Source organism: Phallusia mammillata, chromosome 7 (genome assembly GCF_965637545.1).
Source record: "Phallusia mammillata chromosome 7, kaPhaMamm4.hap1.1, whole genome shotgun sequence".
NCBI lineage: Eukaryota > Metazoa > Chordata > Ascidiacea > Phlebobranchia > Ascidiidae > Phallusia > Phallusia mammillata.
In genome coordinates, this window is record NC_137258.1 from 8,629,551 (window position 1) to 8,653,333 (window position 23,783).

The 23,783-nt window shown below is 37.8% G+C and overlaps 5 protein-coding genes across 6 annotated transcripts in view; 2 read left to right on the forward strand and 3 right to left on the reverse strand.

The window, feature by feature from the left end:
- LOC145237430 (cytoplasmic dynein 2 heavy chain 1-like) overlaps positions 1-2,086 on the reverse strand; it is a 38,713-nt gene extending 36,627 nt beyond the window's left edge. Inside the window, exons 1-6 of the mRNA XM_080100286.1 lie at positions 1,866-2,086; positions 1,630-1,773; positions 1,074-1,236; positions 843-992; positions 659-772; positions 167-405 (exon numbers count right to left, since the gene is read on the reverse strand). Of these exons, the coding sequence (XP_079956412.1) occupies positions 167-405; positions 659-772; positions 843-992; positions 1,074-1,236; positions 1,630-1,773; positions 1,866-2,039 (984 nt within the window). The 5' untranslated portion in view covers positions 2,040-2,086. The remainder of the gene's footprint in view (positions 1-166; positions 406-658; positions 773-842; positions 993-1,073; positions 1,237-1,629; positions 1,774-1,865) is intronic.
- Positions 2,087-3,217: 1,131 nt separating this feature from the next.
- On the reverse strand, positions 3,218-11,397 carry LOC145239539 (uncharacterized). Its single transcript, XM_080102886.1, has 18 exons — positions 11,129-11,397; positions 10,786-10,980; positions 10,154-10,338; positions 9,464-9,556; positions 8,861-9,015; positions 8,476-8,596; positions 7,976-8,173; positions 7,449-7,576; positions 7,269-7,388; positions 7,034-7,180; positions 6,605-6,770; positions 6,256-6,334; positions 6,021-6,188; positions 5,683-5,885; positions 5,315-5,602; positions 4,881-5,080; positions 4,227-4,427; positions 3,218-3,767 (listed from the first exon to the last, which is right to left on the reverse strand). The coding sequence occupies exons 1-18, from the start codon at positions 11,222-11,224 to the stop codon at positions 3,355-3,357; spliced, it is 3,156 nt and encodes a 1,051-aa protein (XP_079959012.1). The 5' UTR covers positions 11,225-11,397; the 3' UTR covers positions 3,218-3,354.
- Positions 11,398-18,213: 6,816 nt separating this feature from the next.
- Positions 18,214-21,156, reverse strand: LOC145237428 (RING finger and CHY zinc finger domain-containing protein 1-like). 2 transcript variants are annotated; one of them, XM_080100282.1, is made up of 5 exons: positions 20,325-21,140; positions 20,004-20,189; positions 19,735-19,930; positions 19,394-19,477; positions 18,214-19,112 (listed from the first exon to the last, which is right to left on the reverse strand). In XM_080100282.1, the coding sequence occupies exons 1-5, from the start codon at positions 20,525-20,527 to the stop codon at positions 19,017-19,019; spliced, it is 765 nt and encodes a 254-aa protein (XP_079956408.1). In that variant the 5' UTR covers positions 20,528-21,140; the 3' UTR covers positions 18,214-19,016. The 2 variants fall into 2 exon arrangements, with proteins under 2 accessions (XP_079956408.1, XP_079956409.1); XM_080100283.1 differs by having other exon boundaries at positions 19,035-19,112; positions 19,670-19,930; positions 20,325-21,156.
- Positions 21,157-21,185: 29 nt separating this feature from the next.
- Positions 21,186-22,675, forward strand: LOC145237426 (elongation factor 1-gamma-like). Its single transcript, XM_080100281.1, has one exon. The coding sequence runs from the start codon at positions 21,288-21,290 to the stop codon at positions 22,542-22,544; it is 1,257 nt and encodes a 418-aa protein (XP_079956407.1). The 5' UTR covers positions 21,186-21,287; the 3' UTR covers positions 22,545-22,675.
- A 15-nt stretch (positions 22,676-22,690) lies between these two features.
- Positions 22,691-23,780, forward strand: LOC145237429 (steroid receptor RNA activator 1-like). The gene is made up of 3 exons (XM_080100284.1): positions 22,691-23,141; positions 23,200-23,379; positions 23,634-23,780. Exons 1-3 carry the CDS (start codon positions 22,752-22,754, stop codon positions 23,700-23,702), a joined length of 639 nt encoding a protein of 212 aa, XP_079956410.1. The 5' UTR covers positions 22,691-22,751; the 3' UTR covers positions 23,703-23,780.
- Positions 23,781-23,783: the final 3 nt, after the last annotated feature.

The window sequence follows — 23,783 nt, forward strand, 5'->3', positions numbered from 1 at the left end:
TGCAAAATTATGTGATAGGAAAAGTAAAGGGGAAATGTAAAAGCTCTGCTAAACTTTACAGGAAGTAAAAGCGTTTTAAGTCACATTTATGCATAAACAATTTCTCCTTGCATATGTCTGTGCCACAAACTCTATATTGGTGCCAAAAAGTTTTTGCTATACCCACCTCTTGAAAGCGGGCAGAAACCTTGCCCACGTTTTTAGGCTTATATTTCCCACTTTTCCACTGGTGTGTGGGATATTGTTTCCAAAGGCGTGATGTCAATGTTTCACAGGTGCTGGTCCATCGATCACAAATCTTAATAGCATCACGCAAGGCTTCTCTTACTGCTGCAAATGAACCTTCCCAGATAGAGGAAAAGTCACCTTCCAAACGTTTTTGTGCAAATCGACATAACTCATCACCTTCACAAGCAACACATAAAAATAGTTTTGAAAATCACACTTTTCTTACAAATAGCAAAGATGAATACATTCACACTGAGATAAGCCCTGAAGCATCCATGCAGATCAGCGATAACGACATATTCATTCATAAATCAAAGTGTGCGCCTGGCTGTTATATTATAAATGCTTGATATTTGTATTCGTCATACACAATTTTCATTAATTGCATTCAACATAGTGAAAAAAAAATATTGAGCTTATGTTGAATTACCAATGACATCGAATAGATTGACCATTCTTTCTTCTGGATACTCATTGTGTTCAGTTTGTTTCCACAGGTCATCAAGAGTGTCATGCACAATTTCAACAACCTCCAATGCATCACCTAAAATGTATTCCCAAATTGGTAACCATGACAAAACGTTACCGGAGGGGAGTTGGTGTTTATAGCCTACCAATTGACAGTGAATCTATATTGGTAAACTGTTGTTCCATGGGCTTCAACAAATCACAGAAATGTTGAGATCTTTCCTGATCTTCTAATCTAGCACCAGACATTGTTAAATCAGCCCAATATCTGCATTCATCCAATGGAGTCAATATTCCTGAAAATGTATTTTACCACATTAGTTTTGATTTCATGTTTTACACATGTACAAAGAAACACATATACAAACATTAATTACCTGAAAAGTCATTATCTGAAGAGCGTTTGCTTGATGAGCTTCGGTTTGGTTGTGATTTTCGAAGAATGCTTCCGAGACTTTGCTCTAAATCACCTAGTAGCTTTTGAACATTTTGACCTACTCCACGATTTGAATTGTCCTTTAACAGGCTTGGAGCAAACACCTAATAAAAAGGCAAGCTCAGCTAATTCAAAGGTTTGGTTGGATATGTATATGGCATAAAAAGTTGGAAAAACTAATTTGGCATTAAACTGAAGTGCTGGTCTTAAAGTTTAGTGTCAGTAAAATTTGAATCCAAACAGCTACTGATATTGCTTTTTTGATTAAAGTGATTTAAAATTACTAAAATGTATCTCATATCTAACTTAAATTGACACAAAAAATGTCATGTCTTCTCCTAAAGTATTTAAAAAAATCATGTCATCATCAATGATATATATCGTAAGGCAATTATATTCTCATAATAGTCATAAGATTTATGAGCAAAACAACATCCATAGGTTACATTTTAAACATATTTTCATGAAAACAAATCTAAAATAATAATTTTAAGTACCTTTTGCACCATATGATAAAGGCCATTAACAGGATCTGGCATTGTGGTCATTAAAACGTTTGTATGGAGATTCTGTAATGTGATTGCTTCTGGACGCAATTTGAAGAATATAAGAGCACTGTCAGTGCTAGCATCTGCAGCAAACTGAAACATAACATTGATAACTTTTAATTCACACACATTCAACAGTATTTGTTTAAGACCCATAGGTCAAATAATCTCAAAAAGTTACTTACTGCATTGGATACATGAATGTTTTTGGTAGAGTCCACGGATATTACCAATACCATACAATTTCCATCATCCAAGAATGAATTCACTTCTCGTTTATTACGAAAATCAGAATTTGTTTTGCCATAGTTTTGACTTATAAGTTGGCAAAGAAAATCCTTTCTTTCATCGACAGCCATGGGTGAGATATTTATAACAACGCCATCAGTATTCAATTGATTTTATCCAAACCTAATATAAAATTATAAAGCATTAACAATGAATAATTTTTACAATAAAAACTAATATGGTAGTAGGAATCAATTAAGAAAGTAACTTGACTAAAATTTGAACTGCCGACCTAATTTAATTTGTGTAGAAAACATGACAAGTTTAGAAACATTCTGTAAAATTTAGAAAGTTCGAAACAAATTTCCTATTGATACAAACATGATTATGTTTGTTTAATCACGGTTTTTAGCAACAGAGTCTTAACTAAACAATAATTTAAAGAAACGAGTTTTCAAAACAAGACAAAAACTTTTCCTTTTACAATTTACAGCGCTTTTCGCATTCTTCCGGCAACAGCTACAATTAACATAACATCGTCACTCAGCGAAAACTTTTTGTTTCGATGTCAAGAAACGGAAAATAAAAAAATGCAAAATCAACTAAAGTTTACAAACGAATGTTAAAGTAAGTGTGACTATTATTTTCAGTGATTTTATTTAGAACAATTTTAATACCTAGAGCAGTGGTCTTCAACCTTTCTTTAAAGTGATTCCAATTTAAAAGATAATGAAATCGGCATTTACATGCAATCCCATTCTTTCCGATAGGAAGAAAAATATTTCAAGTAATGCCGAAACAGAAACTATTTTCATGTAAATTTGCTCGTTTAATTTTCAAGTAGACTTTAAACGTTGGCATTCTGCATGTATTATTACGCTCAAAATTTTGAAGCCAAAAGTTGTATCTAATTTGACCCATCTAATTCGCGTTAAAGCCCACCAGTTTGCAGAAATCAGAAAATTTATATAGTTTGTCCTGCATCCTTTCTCTGTATTATTTTGGACACAATGTGTCATTCATGGGGCTCTATCGCGTAACAATGGGTTAGACAATTTTATTTCATATAGATTTGAGTCGCAACTATTCGGTTTTTGATTATTGCATCACAATGACCAGATTGTGGCACAAGGGACCAAGTTGTACCGCAAGACTTGAGCAAAGGTTGCGAACTAGAACAAAACGTTTTGATCTCGAAATTTAACAGTCGCCATTTGGTCTGTTATAGGTTAGGGTTATCCATGTTACCACAGTTTTTAAAAAAAAATTCAAAAATCATATTACATGTGCTTAATGACACGAATTTGCAATTTTCTGTTTTAATGACCACGCAAGAACTTTATGTGCAAAATATTCAGATACAATTGTAACAGAACACTGCATTGCAAGACAATATAGGAGACAATAAAAGTGGCACCATAATTTTCCAAAAGCATCACTGGAAGCTTATAGACAAGTAATGTGCTCTATTCGACCGTCGGGATCTTCCTCAGATTGGAAGCTGATGGCTCGCTGTGAATCGTAGAAGTAACGTCTTGCGTGTAAGTGAGGCCTTGAATCAGTGACTGCACGAATACTGGGTTGTGCTGATTTCGTGCCTTTGGTAACCGGAAGCCCTCGAGTCACTTTTTTACTGGGCGGAAAAATGGTGAGCATGACAGGTAGAAAGAAAAACACGTGTATAATGCCGATTACAACAAGTATAATAAGTCCGATGAGCGGGGCGCGAAACCCATAGAAATCTTTGGCGAACAGTACTAGAGACGAGAATCCAAGGGCTAAAAGACAAATCAGATTTGGGGCTGCGTGTTGACGCAAAGCGATCTGAGACCACTTTGATCGCCCTCCGTCATTTCCACCTGGAAAAAAAGAAAATAAATAATATATAATGCATTAACACTGAAAAAAATTAGACTGACAAAACATATATCAATTGAGCCGCCTCAACTTTTTGTCGAATTATAGCTTTCCACTTCGAGATATTTTTTATGACAAAAATAACGGGTAAAGTAAAAGGTAATATTTCTGGATGTGTTATTGTCTGGACCTAGGAAAGCCAAAATCCTACAGTTGGTGTGTTTCAGATTCCTTGAAATTCCCTAAAGAGGCCAAATGAATCCTGAAAAGGGCCGAATATAGACCCGAAAGTTGGCAAAAATGCACCTAAAATGATGCCGAATGTGAAGTTAAGAGCTAATCAATCCGTTTTATTGAAACCCAAAACCTAACTTACAACGGTGATGCGTTCAATATTAGATACATATTTGAGACTGAGTGAACTCTTCGCGGTGTAGTTTTTACATTAACAAAACACTTACTTGTGAAAACATCCAGAAAGTCATACGCCAAACCGTTAGAGTAAGGTAAGGCAAAAACCACACACGGTAAGGTGAAAGGATCTAGCCCGATGCGATGAAAGCTCAGGAACCCGCTAACACCAAACGCCATCGACATGGCCATCATAAACGAAAAGAAAGTCTGTGACAATGTTCTCAACAACAAACTAGCCGCAAGAATCACTAAAAATGCAAAACATTTTGTTTAAAATACATAACTGAACTTTTACTTTTTTTGTGAAATTTGAAGTGGTTGTTTTCGCAGATTTGAAGCAGACGCAATAAAGTTCTTGTAAAACGCTAAAGATTTTTGTGAATTTTGACAAATTGCAATATTGTGTTTTGAAGTTTGAACACATTGTGTAATGGCCCGTTGTCGTATGAATGCTACTAGTCACGGCTTACGCCTTTTCGTTTAGCGTTCGCCACAGTTGGTTGCGCGCAAAACACACTATAGGAATGTTAAGTATATACACGGTGCAATGTAAGTCAAGTATTTTAATGTTTTGACTGTCGAAAACCAAAACGGCGACAGAACGTTTCCCACGTCTTTGGTTTGCCACAAAACACACCGTTGGACTAGAGGAAATTAATCAGCTTTAGATTTCCGCATTCAGCACAAAGTGAATCTCGTACCTAATCCAAAAACGGCAAGAATGAATATTGGTTGATCGAACGACTTCGCTGCGATGGTTGCCCACCAATTCAATTCCGAAGAATGAATAAAGAATTCTGGAACGATGGTGGCGTTCCTCTCTTCGATTAACTGTCGAAACCATTCGAGTAAAACCCGTTTTTCGCCAGGTAAAACCGTGTCGTTGATTTCGTACACCCATCTGAAACATAAACAGTGAAACAAAAGTTCAAAAAAACATGCTAATCAATTGATATCCCACTAAACTAAAGTACATTAAAAACTTTGGAAAGGGTATTATGTCCCCAAAATGTATGTGCTTTCAAAGTTCATTACAAATATGTTACGTGAATTTAAAGCACTAAAGGCAAGCCATTGCTATATATGTTTGATCCCTTATTGATCAGATGCAAACAGAGCTGGAAAATTATCTTACCTAAAACTAAACGTTGCATTCTCGGGATAATCATCTTGCAAAAATGTTTTTACATTAGTATAATTTCCAAACACCAAGTCCGAGGCATAATTGACGCGGAAATTGTCGGTCAGAGTAAAATTGCTCCATATTTCTGGCCAGTTCTTGTGTTCTGGAATGCCAACAAGTTCGTAGGTCACTTCTTCGGCAACAGGTTCAAATTCATATTCGAAGGTGTAGCCAGCCATGTTGTCGATGTTATCGCTTAGCTGTTGTTGAGTTTGGAGCATTTCTTCTTGGGTACCGTACCTAAATTTTCTTTTTGTTGTTAATTTCGGCATACAACCTACAGTTACACGGTCTGAATTGAACGACAGGCAATTACTCACAGTACGTATTGACTAAGCCAATTGTCTTTGAGACCCCGGCAGACAGCAGAATACGACGAGATACCTCGGTGAATTCGGTAAAGCTCTTGTAACACCTCCGGTTGCCAGGGGTAACCGTGAAACTGGCCTAAAACAGCGAATCTGGGTCCAAACGGTTTAAAATCCTTCTCAATTGATTCCAAGTAATTAAAGGCACTGCTTGTCTAAAACGTAAACAGTTTTCAAATAAAATTTCAGTGTTGTTGTGTTACATTAAAAACTTCAAAACCCTGTATTTGTGTTTAAAAAATGAGACACATGTCTATGCACTATCATTAGCAATCAATTTCAATACTCACTGGGGATAGCAACATTCGTGGTTCAATGATTTCTGTAAAATGAAGACAACCGACGTATCCGAAAGACAGGTACGTTAAGTAGAAAAGTACTGTGGTCGGTCTGGCGTAATTTGTCACAACTCCCTCGAAATAAGCTTGCATCATGTCAAGCAGTTTCTTTTTGATTTTCTAGGAACAAAAAGTCTTACAAGACAAGCTAAACAATTTTTTGTGTGTAAACTTTGAAGACTTGCACCTGTCTCGTTGTCTTACGGGTCTTGATTTTGCGATGCGCTCGTCTTCGGCGCAATGGGGCTTGGGGAACTTCAGGAGGCCTATTAAGAAAAACATGTTTTGTGTAGCAAATGCCCCACAGTTGCTTTAAGCCTCTAGTCGAGACCATAAGCACGCCAGTGTTATGTCGTTTAGTAGAGTAATCCTAAAATTGTCTCGCTCGTTTTCGTTAAATCCAGCACGCATGCACCAACAGTGATGTCGACAAGGAACAATGTGATATCGAACAAGCTCATAAAAGATTCATGACCATCTTATCTTGTAACAAGCGGCAACCGTCAATCCTAAATACATGTGAGCGCTTAAGTCACCTCTCTTCAAGCAGGACTCGTTCTTCAGCTTCAGACGACAAAGATTTCGCACGTGATCGCATAACAATGTCATGGAGCGTTGCGATTGGTTGACGCAGGCGGCGTTCAAAAAGTCGCGCGCACGCGGGAGAGAAAGTCAGTTGGATGACAAAGTTGAGGCTGAAACCTGAAATGTATACAACAGGTGAAATGATATTCATACACAAATCTTGTTAACTTGCATAAACAACGCTAAGTTATTCACAAAACGTGATACGACCCTTTGTATGCAATTACATACCACATGGCGTCAATTCAAACTAAAATACACACACAAGGTCAAAATATAGCAATTCATTATTCATAAGTAACAATGATCTTTGCCATAAGCTGATACCATTATGTTTTGTTGGTCTGTAAACAAAATAGACGTGTATGTCCCAAACTTACCAATACACACGGTGCTACTAAATTGTCGAAAAGATAGAACCTTTGTTGATGCCAACGAAGTTGCCAGAAATGCAACGATGAAAGCTAGATAGCAGATAAACGAAGACACCAAGGCTGTACGGAAAAGCTTCACGTAATTCTTCACATCTGCAAATTTGACTTAAACACTTTAACATTACGTCCAAACCTGTCACTTTACCAAGCGCCTACAGAAATAGGAACCAATTTAACTGACCAGAAAGTGGTTTTGCGGAAGGCGTTATTTCTTCAGCATCAGGTGTGCTTTGTTTGTTGAGTGTTTGACACTTGAACAGTAAAACGTTCCGAAAACGCATTTGGATGAGCGATTGAAAAGCTAAAAAAAATGTGAAAAACGTTGATGAAAAGACCGAAAACCGAAGACGATGTCCATTACCGGCAACAAAAACAGCGGCCTGCACAAAATTGAAGCTGGATGTTCCGATCGATAGAAGGTGGATAGTGAAAGTGCTGCCCAACGTCATAGCAAGCGACGCAGCGGAACATATAGCGAGAAAGGCGGCTCTAAAAATGTCACATGTGTCAACGGAAAACTAATGGACAAAAGTATTTTCTTAATGCACAGGCAAGCATACACATTATTCGAAAATAAGAAACTATATAACACTGTACACGGATCTGTTCATAAGTTTAATGAGGAAAATAACAGCCCCAATTGACGTAAAAAACGACATGCTTTATTATTCAAACGTACGGGTGTAACTGATGTCGCCCCTCACTGATGATGACATCAGAATTTACCGAAACGTTTGAATAAAAAAGCATGCTGTTTTTTACGTCTATTTAGGCCGTCATTTTCCTCATTAAATATGCTATGCCGTTTGATAATAAATGTTTCATTTATCACTATGGAATCCATCACACGGCCATTTCGTGTTGACCGAGGATCGAAACTGGTCTTACATGCAAATTCCATCAAGGAAAGTGAAATAAATTGCTAACAAAAGCGATGTGACGCAGCAGAGAAAGATCACGTGAACAATCTTTAGTCCAATCAGCGACTGCCACTCTCGTCCAATGCTCTCAGTCGTCATAGCAATTAGAGGCGTTCCATCGAAGTTTTGATTCAGCATTATTTCTTCAAATCGTTTCAACCAAAGTCTAAAAGAATTTAAGTTGCACAGAATATATAGATGTGTTGACCTAGAAAATGTGCCATAGTTGTGGTGTAGATAAGTAGTCGGCAACCACCGGGCCGCGGCCCAGTGCCGCTCCTGAACGGTTTGTTACCGGGCCGCATAAAACTTACTCAAGGTTCGCATTGAATCAAAGTTGTAATGACTGTAATTAGTTTTCAGTGCTGAACATTTGTGGCTTTTACAGGCGGTCCGTTATTAAAAGTTTAGTTTCAAACCGGTTTGTAGTCCAAAAAAGGTTGCCAACCCCTGGCGTAGATAACTTACTCTGAAGATCTAGTTGCAGTATTGTTGGACACATCAAGAAGATAAGAGATGTGAAAAGCTCGGGCTGCCATAAGGTAGCTTCTGATCTGATCTATTAGACCGATGTTCTTTTCCAAGAACACTACAAAGAAGGGAAACAAGTGAATTCAATCCCCAACCGAGATTTCTTGCCATATTTATCCTACGCTTCTTTCAATTTTAACCCCTGTTGTTCATACCCTTTTCTACAGAGACTACAGAGGCTGACATGCATATCTCTAAGCTTATTTTTGAATCGTACAGCAAAATGATTGTTTTATAGTTATTTAGCTTGTTACTTCTAGTGTTTTGTAAACAATGCACAAAAGACTGGGAGCATAATTTGTGCAATTTGGAAGTTGTTTACCTTTTTTGAAGTTTTCATCTGTGTCATAATCGTATTCAGATCGCATCGACGCGGGGAAATTCATGTTTGCCGGGTTTAACCCCACTTCCACGTATGGGGCGCTAATTTCATCGTCCACAAGAATTTCCAATCGCTGTGTTTTGTCATTCCTCGACCTGATATTAATAATGCATGGCTTAAAAAACACGCGACACTTTCAATCATTGTCGCATTTATCGTCAGCCTAAGGCCGAAAAGACAACAGTCAAAACGGAATTAGGTAAGTTTCGATTGGTTCCAACAACGTGTTTCCAATATTAAGAATAAAATATGTCAAACGTTTTTGGGGCACAGATTTTCACATTTCAGTTCTAATGACAAAATATATTATGTAAAATAAACACTAGATACGGATCTGTTTATAAGTTTAATGATGAAAATAACGGCCCAAATAGACGTAAAAAGCGACATGATTCATTGTTCCAACGTTTCGGCAAATGTTCGTGCCACAATGAAGAACGTTGCTTTTTATCACTTTTTGGGCCGTCATTTTAAAAATTAAAAAGAGCAAATTTACGCAGCAAAATGCAAAAAGGCTGTCATATTAACAAAACGTGCACGAACCTTTGAAACACGTCCAAGAGCGGATCAAGATAACAGTTGCCGTTCTCTGCAGTTTTCATTGTGGACCTGTCCAATTGTTTCAAACAAACATCCCTAAGCAAAATAATAAATGGTCAGGTATTGTCACCTACATAAACTTGTTTAAGGTGTGTAGGTTGTGGGGATCATACCATTTGTAAGTTACTTCCACAACAAAAATTGCCTTGAAATAAGTGCCAGGGCTTAAGCGACCTAATGTCAATTTAAGTTAACCCTTTCCGTTCAAGGTCATACAATCAAACGAGTGAGACACTTCTATTGATCAGGACAACAATTATGTCGGAAATAATCGATATGTCTATTTCAGCATTCAAATCCCGTTAGCGTTTCCACTCATAGAGATTAGGTACGGATTAACTCATTAGTAGTCATGGGCACGGTTCCAGGTTCGATGATATTTGAGGTTGTGCGCTTGCGTATTTGCATTTCCCAATACTTTCGTTAAAGAACAAAAACTGATTTCAGTTAAATCAATATGGCGCCATTGCTGTGTATGGATTATTTATACCAGTACCACTTTGTGCGATTTTGCGCGATTGTGGTTTCCATAAGATTGACCAAATGCGATTTCGGTCGACCTATATGTATAGTTTTTAGGCCTAGTTATAGTACTACGTTTTCAAAAATGTATAAACATATTAAAGTGCTTACTGGTAAGAGATGGTAGTATTTGACAATGGATCAAATGTAGAGATTTCGGCAACCATTTGGTGTAGCTTAAGCACCTCCGAAATCGTATCGTCTGTAACCAAATTTTTCTTCGATCTTGATCTTATAATTATTTGACCACAGCTTGATGTGTAGCCGACCTGTGCCCAGGTGCTCCCAAACCACGTCTGCAAATCAAGAAGGAGATTTGCTAAAATGTATGATTGAAAAATACTGTGAGCGCAAATTAGTTTTTTTCAAATTTTGATGGGATTTTCCTTGGACAGAGCCACGATCAGGCAGCTTGTGTTGTTTGTTGAAATTAAATCAAATCACGTAAGGTTTTAAACCAACATTGCTAAAGCCAAGGTAATTTGTTGAAAACATAATCGTGTGTTTTGTTTGTGAATGGAACGTTATCTAAAGAAGCCTATAAAACCAGACATATCTCTTAGCCTATACACAACCGTTTTTAAATTGCGACCCTCCTTATATCGGTGCTGCACAGCAATATTCCATTTCCTTGATTTTGAACAAAATGAATTGAACCGCTTTGTTTTACTGTGCAAATAATCCTTTTCACAATGGCCAGGGAATCGATTTTTTGCCAACACTCAAACTCGATACCAACTCACGTTTTCAAATCTCTTCAATCGACCATCTGTGTTGCTGTTCAATACAAACATGTCTTTGATTGTAGAAGCAAACGGTTCTTGTGGCTTAGGTGTAACAAGAGCTACGACCCCCAGCACTAAGGCTAACAGCGCTGGAACGACTACGAACCAAGTTTCGTGATTGAACACAGCGTTTCCGAATGAATCTGAAAGCAACTGCAACACACACAAATGTATATGTAGAACTTTCTGTTAGGAAAATATAGATTGTGATATCTATAGTCACGAAATCAACACTAAGCCAGGCCGAGTTTGCCCACATACCAAACACCATTATTGCCTAAAAAGGGACTTGTTTACCAACCTCAAGTATGTAGATCGTCTTGGAACGACATTTTGCGAAGAACGAAAACACAGCGCTTTTACGCTTTGGTTCCATTGTCATGCAGTTACAACACATTTTTTTAAGCAGACAGTTGAATTGTTCTGACTATACATTTCGCACTGGGAAACATTTTGCTAATACTTCAGGATAAAACCATGTATTATCAGTTTGTAAACGATTGCCAGTTCGCCAGTTTGCAAACAAGAGTTTTTCTGTTCGCCAGTTACATTTCTAATATTTAACTCCAAAGTGCAAGCTTTGTTCACTATCAAGCAATACCTATTAAAAACGTAACGCATTCCTTTAAATGTGCCGAAAACGGCAAACGCTGAAGGTGTACATGATCTTAAACCAAACACGTTGTCTTATACCGTTTTTCGGACAACATAGGCTTAACCTACACAATACCTTCTTTAATTGAGCCTAACTGACAACTTTGACGTTTTACACACCAACAAATACAAGCTGTCAGTCCTTTCTGAAATATGTCTATGCTCTACCAAGTTGAACAGTTGACTGAGAGGTTGCTTGTTAAGTTTCGCTTCGTTGCATTCGCTCAATTCCTGTTTTATAAACTGCTACGGCTAGGTGAGCAAACCGCATTTTATTGAAGCCTGCTGAAGTGTTATAAAGCGTGTATGACCCGACGTGAGGCCGAGCCACACTTCCTCGAGATTGAACAAAATCTATGTGCTGTAGCTTGGTCGATGATCGGTGACTGCGATTAGGAGTCTCTTGAGAATTAAGCCATGGATCACATGAGAAAACGGCGCCATGTCTTGCATTCCAAGGTGATACATGGATTGTAGCTAGGATAAAATCTGTTACACTCTCCAGCTGCATGAGGGAAACAACCAAAGACTTGCAAAGCTCACCACGATATGATAATTGTTTCAACTTGGCAAATCGTTGGTAGGACAGTCAACTTGGCAAATCGTTTGTAATACAAGATTTGTGTTTTTATTTGGTGTATTTGTTTGTTTTCGTGGGTAGCAGCGCTAAAACTACGTGCGACTGGTTGGGTGTGAAAACGAGCCTTAGAGTTGTAAGTCAGGTCGGCTTTGAGCACGATAGGAAACGGTTTTGCGACAGGAAAACATGGCTATAACACTGTGCTATGTAGGAATGTAACTTAAATCTCACCAATTGTTATGGAAACCGAAGAAAAACATGTAACACGTGGGCAATCCCAGAAATCACTGCCACACTCACATGACTTCATGCACAATGCTTACCAAGCTATGCGACAGTGTAGAAAAATCACGCTTCACGTGAGTATCGTACAAGAACGCTGCGTCAACAAATACATTGTAATGCCTAAAAAGAATATTGTAAAAGCATTGGATCAGGTATGATGGAAAAGGCAATTCCAATGAGGTTTTCGTCGCATTGTGACGTCACAACATATTATGGTAAAATATGGGACCGGGTTCGATGGAAAGAGTAATACTTCTTGATCGTTCTCACAAGATTTTCGAATTGACCCCTCGAAGGGTCTGTCGTTGAGAGCTGCCCCAAGGGACCAGAATTCGCGATCCCACAACGCAAAAAGAAGAAAGGCCCATCCCTCCTCTCGACCTTGCATCCCTTCAAATGACCTAGTATTAGTAGCAACCTGCCCAATAGCTACTTTATATATTTGTATCTTTTCCTTACAATGGTTTTTTACACTTGCAGTGGCACCAAAATTCAAAACGAAACACGATCTGTGGACTATGTCAGTGGTCTTCAACCTGTGGGTCGCAACCCCAAGTGGGGTCGCCTAAACTTTTTCTGGGGTCGCTATAAATTCAATCTTTCGGCTTTTAAGTTCTTTACCAAAAAAAATGTCACGTTTTTGTCCCAGTTCGCAACCTTTGCTCAAGTTTTGCAGTACATCTTAGTACTTCGTGTCACAATCCAATCATTGTGATGCAATAGTCTATTTAAAAAAAACGTTATCCAACCCATTGTTACGCGATAAAGACCCATGAATGGCATATTGTGTCCAAAATAATACAGCGGGTATAGGGAAAAATACATAAATTAACTGATTTCTGCAAACTGGTAAGGCCAAATTTAATAAAACTTTTGGGTTCTAACATTTGAGCGTAATAATGCACACTGAATGCTAATATTTGAAGTCTACTTAAAAATTAAGCGGGCATATTTACATGAAAATATGTTTTTGTATCACTACAATGATTGTCTTTTTATGTAAGCTGCACTTTCACCCCTGTTTAAATCGTTTTGGTCTCTGATTTATTCCGAACAACTTTGAATAATTGATTTGCTTTATGCAACCTTTTATTTTGATTATACCCTAGTATTTTTTTCGTTGTGTTATTTTTTTCTGGGCTTCTGTTGTTAAAATGTATTTTTGCTTTTTAGAGTTATTCTTGCTATTTTATTTCATTTAACGCGTGTTGATATAAAATGCGAGTACGCGTTTGTATCTACAAAAAATCAATTAATGCACTTGCTTGCAGCCGACAAAGGGGTGAGTGCATGATGATTTGTTGCCTTAGTATATAAGATTGTACGTTATGTATCATTGTTGGGGCGAATAGTTTTTGAAAGCAATATTTGTGTTCATGAACGCGCAGTTGCTATAGCCTACAACCCATCTACAAGCCGGGCAGGGATTTTCTAGTCCGCTGTTCAACTTTAAAACTCTTCGCCAGTTTCGGACTTTGCGTTAGGCTACAACTCCTATTGTACAAAACCTACTGGTATAACATACTAATTTGTTTTTACACAAGGTTCTTTTGTTTTAAAAGTTTATTTCCCTAAATAAACGCAAAAATCGTTTAAAAAAGTGGACCGAAACACCACAGCTTAATTGTAACAGGTCTTGATAAAAGCCATCACACCACAACAAGGTGCCAGCCTTTCGTGACGGAAAAATGTGTGCCGATTTTTTTTGGATGCAAAGTGCAAGTTGCACTTGGTATAGGGGTTGGTGGCTATGGCACGAATAATTTCGGTGAAATATTGAGATTTCTCCCGTTTTTTTCATCAATGTAGGAAAGATTCAATAAATGTCCATTCATCAATGTAGGACAGGGGTGGGCAAACTTTTCAGTGCAAGGGCCGCATTCAAAAGTTTATAATCTTACCGGGCCGCATAGTATTTCACCAACGACCGCCAATTGCTTGCTTGTTGTTTTGTTTTAAAACAACTGATGCAAAGAATAAGGTTTGTATCATATATATACCATTTAAAGTCGCCTAAAATGCTCTGATTAACAATTTCTAACTTGTGCATAAATTTAGCTCAACGGAGCTAAATGTTTATGACGTCATAAACTGTATTGTGACGATTGCAGTGCCTGTTTTTTCGCATTGTTTGCACATAATAAGCGGATAGAAGGCACATATGGTTACTAGACTGCTAATCTTTTTTCCAGTCCCACGAAATCTGTTTTAGCAGTTTAAAAATCAAAATATTTAGCAAAATAGATTGCGGCCGCAGGTTGTGCACCCCTACGCAAAATTATTACATAGTATATTTTCAGCTTTATGCAAATACGTTTGTTCATGACTGTACAAACATTGGTTGAAACGCTACAATTGTAATTGTTTCAAAAAAACAAGCGTTTGTTGCAACAAAGGCTGAACCACGTTTTTTTGTTAATAAAGTCCGAGTGCCAACATTAAACAAAAAGTACTGCAACGACCTAAACATGATCCAAAGTGACCAAAGTTTGGGCGTCAACAGTGCAAAGTGGGCTGTTTTTGAAAACGTGAATCGCTTTTACTTTTATCGAACGAAGAAATTGTGTCAAGTGACGATTTGCATAATAACGTGGCAGAAACAACAGGCTAAAGCACGTGAAAAGTATCTGTGTTTAGTTCCAAAGTATCGAACGGGTACAGATACTGCATATGGCATTGGTATCGGCAAGTCGCACCCCCGGTATTTTTAAAACTCTGCGCCTGTGCTCATAGTACTATTCAGCGTTACTCGGAAACATTTGGCGGGCCGCATAAACTCCTTTGGGGCCGTAGTTTGCCCACCCCTGATGTAGGAAGTAATAAACTCCCTATACGCCCCCAACTCCCTTTTGCAGTCGCACAAGATCTTATTATCATTGGTATGCATGGACTCCGTTAGGAGACAGTGCGGTGTGTCTACTGCTGCAGCATGGCATACCTAAAACAGTTGTATGTAGTCATTATAATCAGACGTGTATCAGGAATATAGCTTTCTTACGTGACAAGTTGTTATTTGCTACCCACTCACCAGACCAGATTTCCGTTTGGGAAGCAACTGAGATATGACACCCTCGAGAGTTGCTCGGTCCCTGATGCGAGCAACGAGTTCTAGGAAGCATTCCCTGAAAGAAAAGAATCATGACAACAAGTAAACCAATACAACATACAAGTTTATAGAGCTCTTCTGGCAAATGAATTGTTATTCCGACGTCCTATGCAGGTCGCCTCCATCAGGGTAAATAACACTACATACATATAATACCTTGCTGTAAGGTCAATGCCCTCAAAAACCCATTGCTCGCGAAAGGGTCTGAGCGTTAGAGCCGCTTATTCTTTTCGCCACCATGGTTTCATCTATGGCCACAATGTGGCCAACACCACCGATCACGTGTGGCCTTGCAATAGATCTTGGGAGCATATCTGCGATTCGGTGTAATTTAAATGTAGTCATATAAAAACGAAAAAAATACCAAATTTCCTATACCTCAGGCAGAAAATTACACCAATCGATGCAAACGCATTCTTGCATTAACACGTCTTGTGTGACGTCACGTGTCCAAAGGTTAACAACTGATGACTTTTTTTCCTTTCGTATACGATAGAGACACAACTTTTCTACAACTCTAAAAAGTTATTAAAAAATCACTCCAACACTTAAAAGATAAATGAACTATGAAATAACGTACCCCAGAATGACACCGTCAAACATATCCATCAAGCTTGATTGGATCCCATCTTTTTTCGACCATATTGCACCTGCAACTGGGACACGACATACTACTATTTGCAAGAAGGCTAAACTCGCGACAAAAACAATGACCTTTTGCCGATCACGAAGCACGCCCATTTCTGACATTTTCATCACATTAATGCTGTTTAAAGACATTTTGCGCACATCTACTACCTCAATTATAAACTACGATGAATGTTTCACAAAACTTCGTTTTTTAAAGCCCTGCATTACTCTATGATGACGTCATTATATGTATGACGTATCCGGGTTATGATGTAGTTCATTGCATATCAATATCGTAAGGTTACGTCATAGGGTTAGGAAGTTATTGCGTTTGGTCAAAAAAGTAGCTACACCAGAACCTTAAACACATATAGACAAAGTGAATCACCAATAATCGCCAACGGCTTTTCTAACAAACGACGCAGCACCGTACTTCACGGAAGTCAGCAACGAAAAGAACTAAACTACGTTGCGTTATCACACAAAACTGTCAGTCGATTGTTACATCACACAACGCAATAGGTTGCAACACAAGTTGCAGTGAGAAAAAGCGGGAATCAATAGAAATAGGTAATTACTGGCAAATAAAATGTAACAATTTATGTTGCAATTCAAGCAACTTTTGGGCCTTTTGTGGGCTTTGTTTATTAAAAAAAAGGTTTCGGTTTCATGGATTTGCTTGCAAAGTTACTTTGAGGGTGGGTTGAGTTCGGCCCCGTTTAGAACTCCTTTATGGAGACACTTTATGGCAGGGGTGTGCAACCTTTGTTACTGTAGGGCCAAATATAATTGCCAAATTTAGATTACGGGCCGCACCTGTGTATAACACAAGGTGATTTCAATTTGTTGCTAACCAAATATGCTCAACTACAAGTAAAATTTGCATTTGATTCTAGTCACATATTGCCAGGTTGCAGAAAAATAGCATTGGACGCATTAATCTGCTCAAAAACATGTATTAGTTAGACTCGTTTGTCAGTACATTTAAAATCCAAGCGTCTCTGCGGGCCGCACAACCTTTAATTAAGGGTCGCATTTGACCCGCGGGCCGCAGGTTGCACACCCCTGCTTTAAGGCACAATTATGTTTCACATTTGGTTTACGATGTTATAAACTTTTTTTTTCAAAGCGTATTTCAGTGTGGAAATTATATGAAATAGTTATGGGTTGTTGTGTTGGAAAGAATTCTTTTAAATATTTTCGAAATAGCCTACTTAAGCTAATTGTTTTGCTTTGGGTATAGTACGTTTGTTAAGGGGTCGCTTGGTAGGCTATTAGAAAACCTCTAAAGGGGGTCGCAAAGCAAAAAAAGGTTCAAAACTACTGCCTAAACCGACCAAAAAATTCCTAATTTTTATGCAATTGGCTTTCTGCGTTCGAGACCGGAAACGGCAAGATGAAATGGTACTTTTAGTAACGATTAGAACATTATTTTCTTTTTACTGAAACTGTTTAGGCTATAGGCTATATTTTTTGCATTTTTCTCTATAGCCTATAGCACTTGCGGTCCAAGAGCAAAACCGTTTTGAATCCGAATACAGCATCCTTATAACTTAATTAGAAGTTTTCTACCGTAGTGTGTTTATCATACATTTTGCTGTACAGAAAACTCCTAAAATTGTAGTTATTGCTCATGTCGCCATAGCCTAGGCTAAATCTAATTTAATCCTTTTCAATGTTTCGGGCTTTTTATATTAAAAAAGCCAAAAACACAACCATAGACGATTAGACGTATATATTTGCTAATGCTGTTGAAGCCTATAACTGTTGTGTGAGATACTAGGCTATAGCCTATGCTAAAAAGAAGTCACGGGGAAAGTTTGCATAAAAATCTTTCGCAATTGGGTTTTTGGGTTGCGTCTTCGCGACCCCCTCATAAATGTCTGGCGACTAGAGATCCTACCGAATATTCGGTTTGCCGAATTTTTTCGGCCGAATAATTTGTTGGGATCCGGCCGAAACCGAATCTTTTACGAACACACATTAAAAAGCGTTAAATGAGTCTTTTCTGCTTAGTCCAAACGAAAATGGCGTCAATCATTAATCGCTTTTTGCACTGCAGACGAAAAATCAGCAATTGTTAAACCCCACAGAACTAAAATAAGGACAAAACACAACAATTCTCCACTAATTTGCCTGGTAGGTAAACTTATATTTTCATGTCAAACACGTAGAGTACGACTTCGCATGGCGTTAAAAATGATTTGGTTGATTGGGCCGAATTTATTCGGCAAAACCGCCGAATATTCGGTTTCGGCCGAATCGAAGGTTCGCCGATTCGGTACATCACTAATGGCGACCCCTTTGGGGGTCGCGATCCCCAGGTTGAGAAACTCGCTGGTTTAAAGGTTTATTTGGGGCATACTTAACTTTCTGTCACATTTGTGTCATAATTTTGCGTTGGTAAATATAGGCCAGAAACGATTTTCGCCCCTTTGGAAAGCCGCAGAGCGACACTCAAATACAAAACGCAAACGATGTTGGCGTACCATTGAACCATTACATACTTGTTAGTATTCGAAAAACATGAAAGAGATCGCTGAACGTTATCCTGTGCCGATCATTTTTTTATAAGTGGTCCATTTTACGTCGAACTGATAAACCAAATCGTCAGAGTGAGCCTTACTAACAACGTGTACTTCCATGTTGCTAGTACTCCATCAGATCACATTAAATGCAAATAACATGTTTTTGAACTGGGCAAAAATCGTTTATCTGTGCGCTCCAACATTTCCAGGGGTGAACTTCCCTATTGTGAAAATCATTTTGTACAGTGGTACACACAGCAGGCTAATGACTTATTTTAGGAAACTCCTGTCAATATACGAATTCACTAAACATTTCTGTTGATGATGATCTGCAAAAACGTGTTGGGATCTTGCAGATAGGAGTGACGTAATGCAAATGAGCGTTTGAAGCATAAGTTGTGCAGTGCTAAACTTCAGTGGAGGGAGCATCTGTCCCACAAGTGTTGTATGACCCACATGGTTGACATTTTAGGCCAAGAATATGGAACTTTACCTCCGACACCTGAAAACACACACAATAAACCACAATAGTTGCAAGTATATGTTTCAGGTTTGTTTCAGAAAAGGACATTTTTACAAAACCTTTTATAGCATTATTGTAGCAACCAAACAGATACAAAAAATAAATCACCTAAATATAACAAATAACACAATTGAACCAGAGGCCAAACCTATTTATTCAACAAAGGTTGACTTTACTTTGTAACATACCAAACACCTTTATATGGAAGGGATTGTAGTCACATTTTTAAATGAAAGTAAATTGGCATTATGCTGCTTTACCTTATGACAGTCTTTGCATAATATCCACTGCTTGATATTACTATATTCTTCAGGCATTGGTGTATGCTCAATTTCTGTGTCCAACTGTAAAATATGTACAGCAGTCAAACTTTAGGATTGGCTGATGCCATGTTACTGTTTGAAAAATATTAACCTTATTAAAACTGATAACGTGGATTTACTATAACACCTGAATAAATTTTCAAAAAGTTTAAATGGTTGTGTGGGCTTAGTTTTGGTTATTTTCTTAAATATTTGTGGTATTTAGGTAAATACCAAAAAACTAAGGACACAACACCATTAGTAGAATAGTTTGCAGCATGAAAAAGCAAAATTGAAACCATTTTCCATTGTTCTTTCATGGATACAACAGAAACACCACAAATTGCACAACGGTAATCTCCCGCTTTTAATAAGCTTTCATAGCATGAGGTATGCAAAACATGTCCACAACTTGGAACATGGCTGGCAATTGTGGAATTGTGTATGTCTTCAAGACAAATTGGACAGTTCCTTTTGGAATTACTTTCAATGCATCTGCAAGCAAAACATTTAAAATATTTATAAACCCTGTATTATTTTGTTCAATATTTTTTTGGCTTTAACTAACTTGTGACTTTCAATGATGCTGTTCGGTAAACAAAATCCACAGGTTTCACAATGTTTAAAATTTATTCTCCCACCAACTCTACAAATTCCACATAATTCACAATGGAACTGTCCCTTGTCCTTATCATCATAAAGTCGACAAATAGCACAAAAGTAGTTGCCAAATTTAACATGGCAAGAAATACATCTGTTGGAAAGTATTGTGTTACAAAGAATGAAAACATCACTAAAATCTTCCTGCTGGTGAAGTGTACCAGTAAAACATATGAAAGAAGAGACAGAAAATGTAACTATGGAGATGTATAAACTTATCAGTACATACTTGTTTGAAATTCCTTGTGTCACAGTACATGCACAACATACAATTTTTTCAACAGCATGTCTGTTTAGTTTGTGAGAAGAAATTTCTTCGTCGTGACAAAGCCGACAAGAAAATAGTTTGCTGCAGCAAGGACTGACAAACTTGCACATTCGCTGGTAATGTTTACAGCCACTCTTCGTCTGGTCCATATCCAAATTTGCCATGTGCAATGTTATGCCGGTTACGTTACGCCCAATTGCAAACGTACTAGCGTTCTATGGTCAAAAACAGCAGAACTGTGAAGATTATACTGTCCATTACTTCATTTAAATCGCTGTTCAAAGTCGTCTAAGATTGCTAAAAAATATTTGAGGAAAAATGCTTTGTAGCAATCACGTCACAAGCTCAATCACCAACTCGTCATAATTGATTGTCTTCGTGCTATTCTCGTAATATCCTATGACCTATGTGGTACCTGAATCTCCAGATTAATGTCTAACTTAATCAATAGATACTAGATAGATAGAATTGAAAGATTGTCGATCACTGTTTATGACGTCACACGTAATAGATTAAACTTACAATCGGAATATTCCAGTTTTGCCACAGAGTTCGAGATAAATTAGCGGATAAACAAATGTAAGTTGCGTAAACAACGAGGTGTAGTTTGTTTGTTTGTTTAAAATGTACACAACAACAATCAAGACCGTATAAACAAACATTTTTACTTGCCCTCCAATCTTCGTACATTTTTAATAAGCCAATTCCATACAAATAATGTCCTTCAGTGTGTTATTAGTTTTGCATTCCCGCTGGTACCTTTTACTGATGCCAATAAATTTAATACCCTGTAGGTTTGGATTATGTGCTTGTCCACGCATTGCGCAAACGCGAAGGGGACTGTGAAGCTCTTTTTTACTTCTCCCTGTGGCGTGGTACCTGATTTACGTGTCACCAGGCTTATTTCAGTTACAAATCATCAAAATGGCAGGAAAACTGTATGCGTTTCCTAATAGCTTTCAAGCGCAAAAGATTCAAATTGCTGCAGCTTTTAGTGGAAAAAGTGTAGAGGTTGCCGACTTCGTTGTTGGAGAAACAAACAAATCTGCGGAATTTTTAAAAAAGTTTCCTTTGGGCAAGGTACCCGCCTTTGAAGGGAATGAAGTAACCCTCTTTGAGACGAACGCCATTGCATATTATGTGGGAAATGATGAAACCAGAGGTGGGGCTAACGAGGCTGAAGTCTTGCAATGGATTGGTGTGGCTGACAACGAAATTCTTCCTTTAGCTTGTACTTGGATTTATCCTACACTTGGTATTATGCAGTACAACAAAGCAGCAACAGAAAAAGCAAAGGAAGACATTAAAAAAGTTATGATGTTGCTAAACAATCATCTTTTGTCTCGTACATTTGTGGTTGGTGAAAGGATTACTCAAGCAGATATCTCTCTTGCTTGTACACTGCTGATGCTGTATGTTGGGGTTTTTGATGCTGATTTCCGTGCAGCATTTCCAAATGTAAACCGCTGGTTTACCACCTTGATTAATCAACCACAATTCAAATCTGTGTTGGGTGATGTACAGCTCTGTACCAAAATGGCACAATTCGATGCCAAAAAGTACAACGAGGTATGTGGCAAATCAGCTAAAAAAGAGCAACCACCCAAGACAAAAGCTAAAGAAGAGAAGAAACCTAAGAAGAAAGAAGTTGGTGGTGGAGAAACAGTAGCTCTCCCAGAAGCACCAGCAAAAAAGACGGACCCTTGGGCCAATTGTCCAGAAGCTACCTTCAACATGGAAGAGTGGAAACGGACATTCTCTAATGATTCACATGAGGTCGCCTACCAATATTTTCTGGATAATTTCCCCAAAGAAAATTATTCAGTTTGGCACTGCAAGTACATGTACAATGATGAATTGAAAATCAATTTTATGTCAATGAACTTAATCAATGGGATGCTGCAAAGATTGGAAAAGCTTCGTAAAAATGCTTTTGGTGTCATGCTGCTACTTTGTGATGATGGTCCACCAAAAAAATTGGCTATTGAGGGTCTTTGGATTTGGCTTGGTGACGAACTTGCATTCAAGAGGAGTCCAGATTGGCAAATAGATTATGAGTACTTCGCTTGGGAAAAATTGGATTATGATAACCAATGCACTAAAGATACCATTAAAAAGTTTTTTAAGTGTGAAGGTGAATTCAATGGCATGGAATGTGTAGATTCCTCAGATTACAAGTAGGGCTAATATTATAGATGCAAAATTTTTCGTCCTACTCTGTTATATGTTCCATGATATTGTGTATTGGGAGGTAGAAATGTATGGTTTTTGTCATAGTTTATCCACCAATCAAATTAAACAATGGTAACAGATGCATTGTGTGTGTGTGTGTGTTTTGTATGAAGGTGTAGGTTTAGGAAAAGTTGTTTTTATTATAAATTAGGTAAAATGCAGCCTGGTGGGCCAGGGTGGAATGATCCGCCAAAACTAAACTATCAAGTGTATTCTGAGACAAAGACAAGAAGAAATGTTTTAAACAAGCGGGTGGCATACTTGGGTAATGAAACTACTACTGCAAAAAACACAGAGAGTATAGGACTAGATGCCAGTAAACCCCCACCAACATGCAATTTCCTTCAAGTAGCTGACAATAAAGAAGAAACAAAAACATCTGACAAACCAACAGTAAAAGTTGATATCTTTACACCCGGTAGTGGACCTGCAAAGGACATGGTGTCACCTGTTCAAAACAAACTGCCTGATGATCTGGTGGAAACTACATGTGATGACAAATTTGACGTAGTAACACAGATACAAATGCTCGTGGATAAATTGGAGGTGTGTCTTGTAAGACGTATGCTTAACTTCCATGCATGAAGTCAAAATTATGTTTTAGGCTGCTTCACGAAAAGAAGTTGAGAAAAAAGTCTCTATGTTTGTAAAATTGAAAGAGGTCAATGAGCTTTCTGATAATGTGGCAAACAAAATGAAAGAGCTGGTTTTTTACCTGTCCACTAAGCAGCACCAAAAGGCATGGGATATACATGTCGCCTTGACCTGTGACCACTTTTCAGAGGTAAATAGGTAACTTGCGTTTACCAACAAGTTACATATGAAGCAATTTATTTTGAGGGACAGTAATCATCTTGCTTCAAGTATAATAGCTTTTTAATTATATAATTTTTAACCATATAAAGTTTTATCTGAAATAAAGCTAACATTTTAGAATTGATAAGGCATATTGTTCCACTTGGAAATTTTTTAGGCAGTTTCCAAAAAAGGTCAAAAACATGGATCTAAGCTAACTGTTAAAAAAATGTTTGCTTGTAGGTCAGTCAGTGGATGCCAGGAGTAAAGAGACTGATCAACACCCTAAGAGATATTGATAGTTTAAACTAAAATTTATAGTTTCTTGAATTTTATACCTGACATGTAAAGTTGTATTGTTGTTTTTCGTCAATAAATCATTATGTTGCATTT

What these genes read in the sequence shown, in the direction of transcription:
- LOC145237429 (XM_080100284.1), top strand. Translation starts at nt 22,752, where the DNA reads ATGCAGCCTGGTGGGCCAGGGTGGAATGATCCGCCAAAACTAAACTAT. An exon ending in TGCTCGTGGATAAATTGGAG is followed by an intron (nt 23,142 to 23,199) that starts GTGTGTCTTGTA and finishes ATTATGTTTTAG; the next exon opens with GCTGCTTCACGAAAAGAAGT. An exon ending in CCTGTGACCACTTTTCAGAG is followed by an intron (nt 23,380 to 23,633) that starts GTAAATAGGTAA and finishes GTTTGCTTGTAG; the next exon opens with GTCAGTCAGTGGATGCCAGG.
- LOC145239539 (XM_080102886.1), bottom strand. Translation starts at nt 11,224, where the DNA reads ATGTGTTGTAACTGCATGACAATGGAACCAAAGCGTAAAAGCGCTGTG. An exon ending in CACGAATGTTGCTATCCCCA is followed by an intron (nt 5,886 to 6,020) that starts GTGAGTATTGAA and finishes TTTACGTTTTAG; the next exon opens with ACAAGCAGTGCCTTTAATTA. An exon ending in CTTTCTGGATGTTTTCACAA is followed by an intron (nt 3,768 to 4,226) that starts GTAAGTGTTTTG and finishes CTTTTTTTCCAG; the next exon opens with GTGGAAATGACGGAGGGCGA.
- LOC145237426 (XM_080100281.1), top strand. Translation starts at nt 21,288, where the DNA reads ATGGCAGGAAAACTGTATGCGTTTCCTAATAGCTTTCAAGCGCAAAAG.
- LOC145237428 (XM_080100282.1), bottom strand. Translation starts at nt 20,527, where the DNA reads ATGGCAAATTTGGATATGGACCAGACGAAGAGTGGCTGTAAACATTAC. An exon ending in AGCATCATTGAAAGTCACAA is followed by an intron (nt 19,931 to 20,003) that starts GTTAGTTAAAGC and finishes TTTTGCTTGCAG; the next exon opens with ATGCATTGAAAGTAATTCCA. An exon ending in TATGCAAAGACTGTCATAAG is followed by an intron (nt 19,113 to 19,393) that starts GTAAAGCAGCAT and finishes GTGTGTTTTCAG; the next exon opens with GTGTCGGAGGTAAAGTTCCA.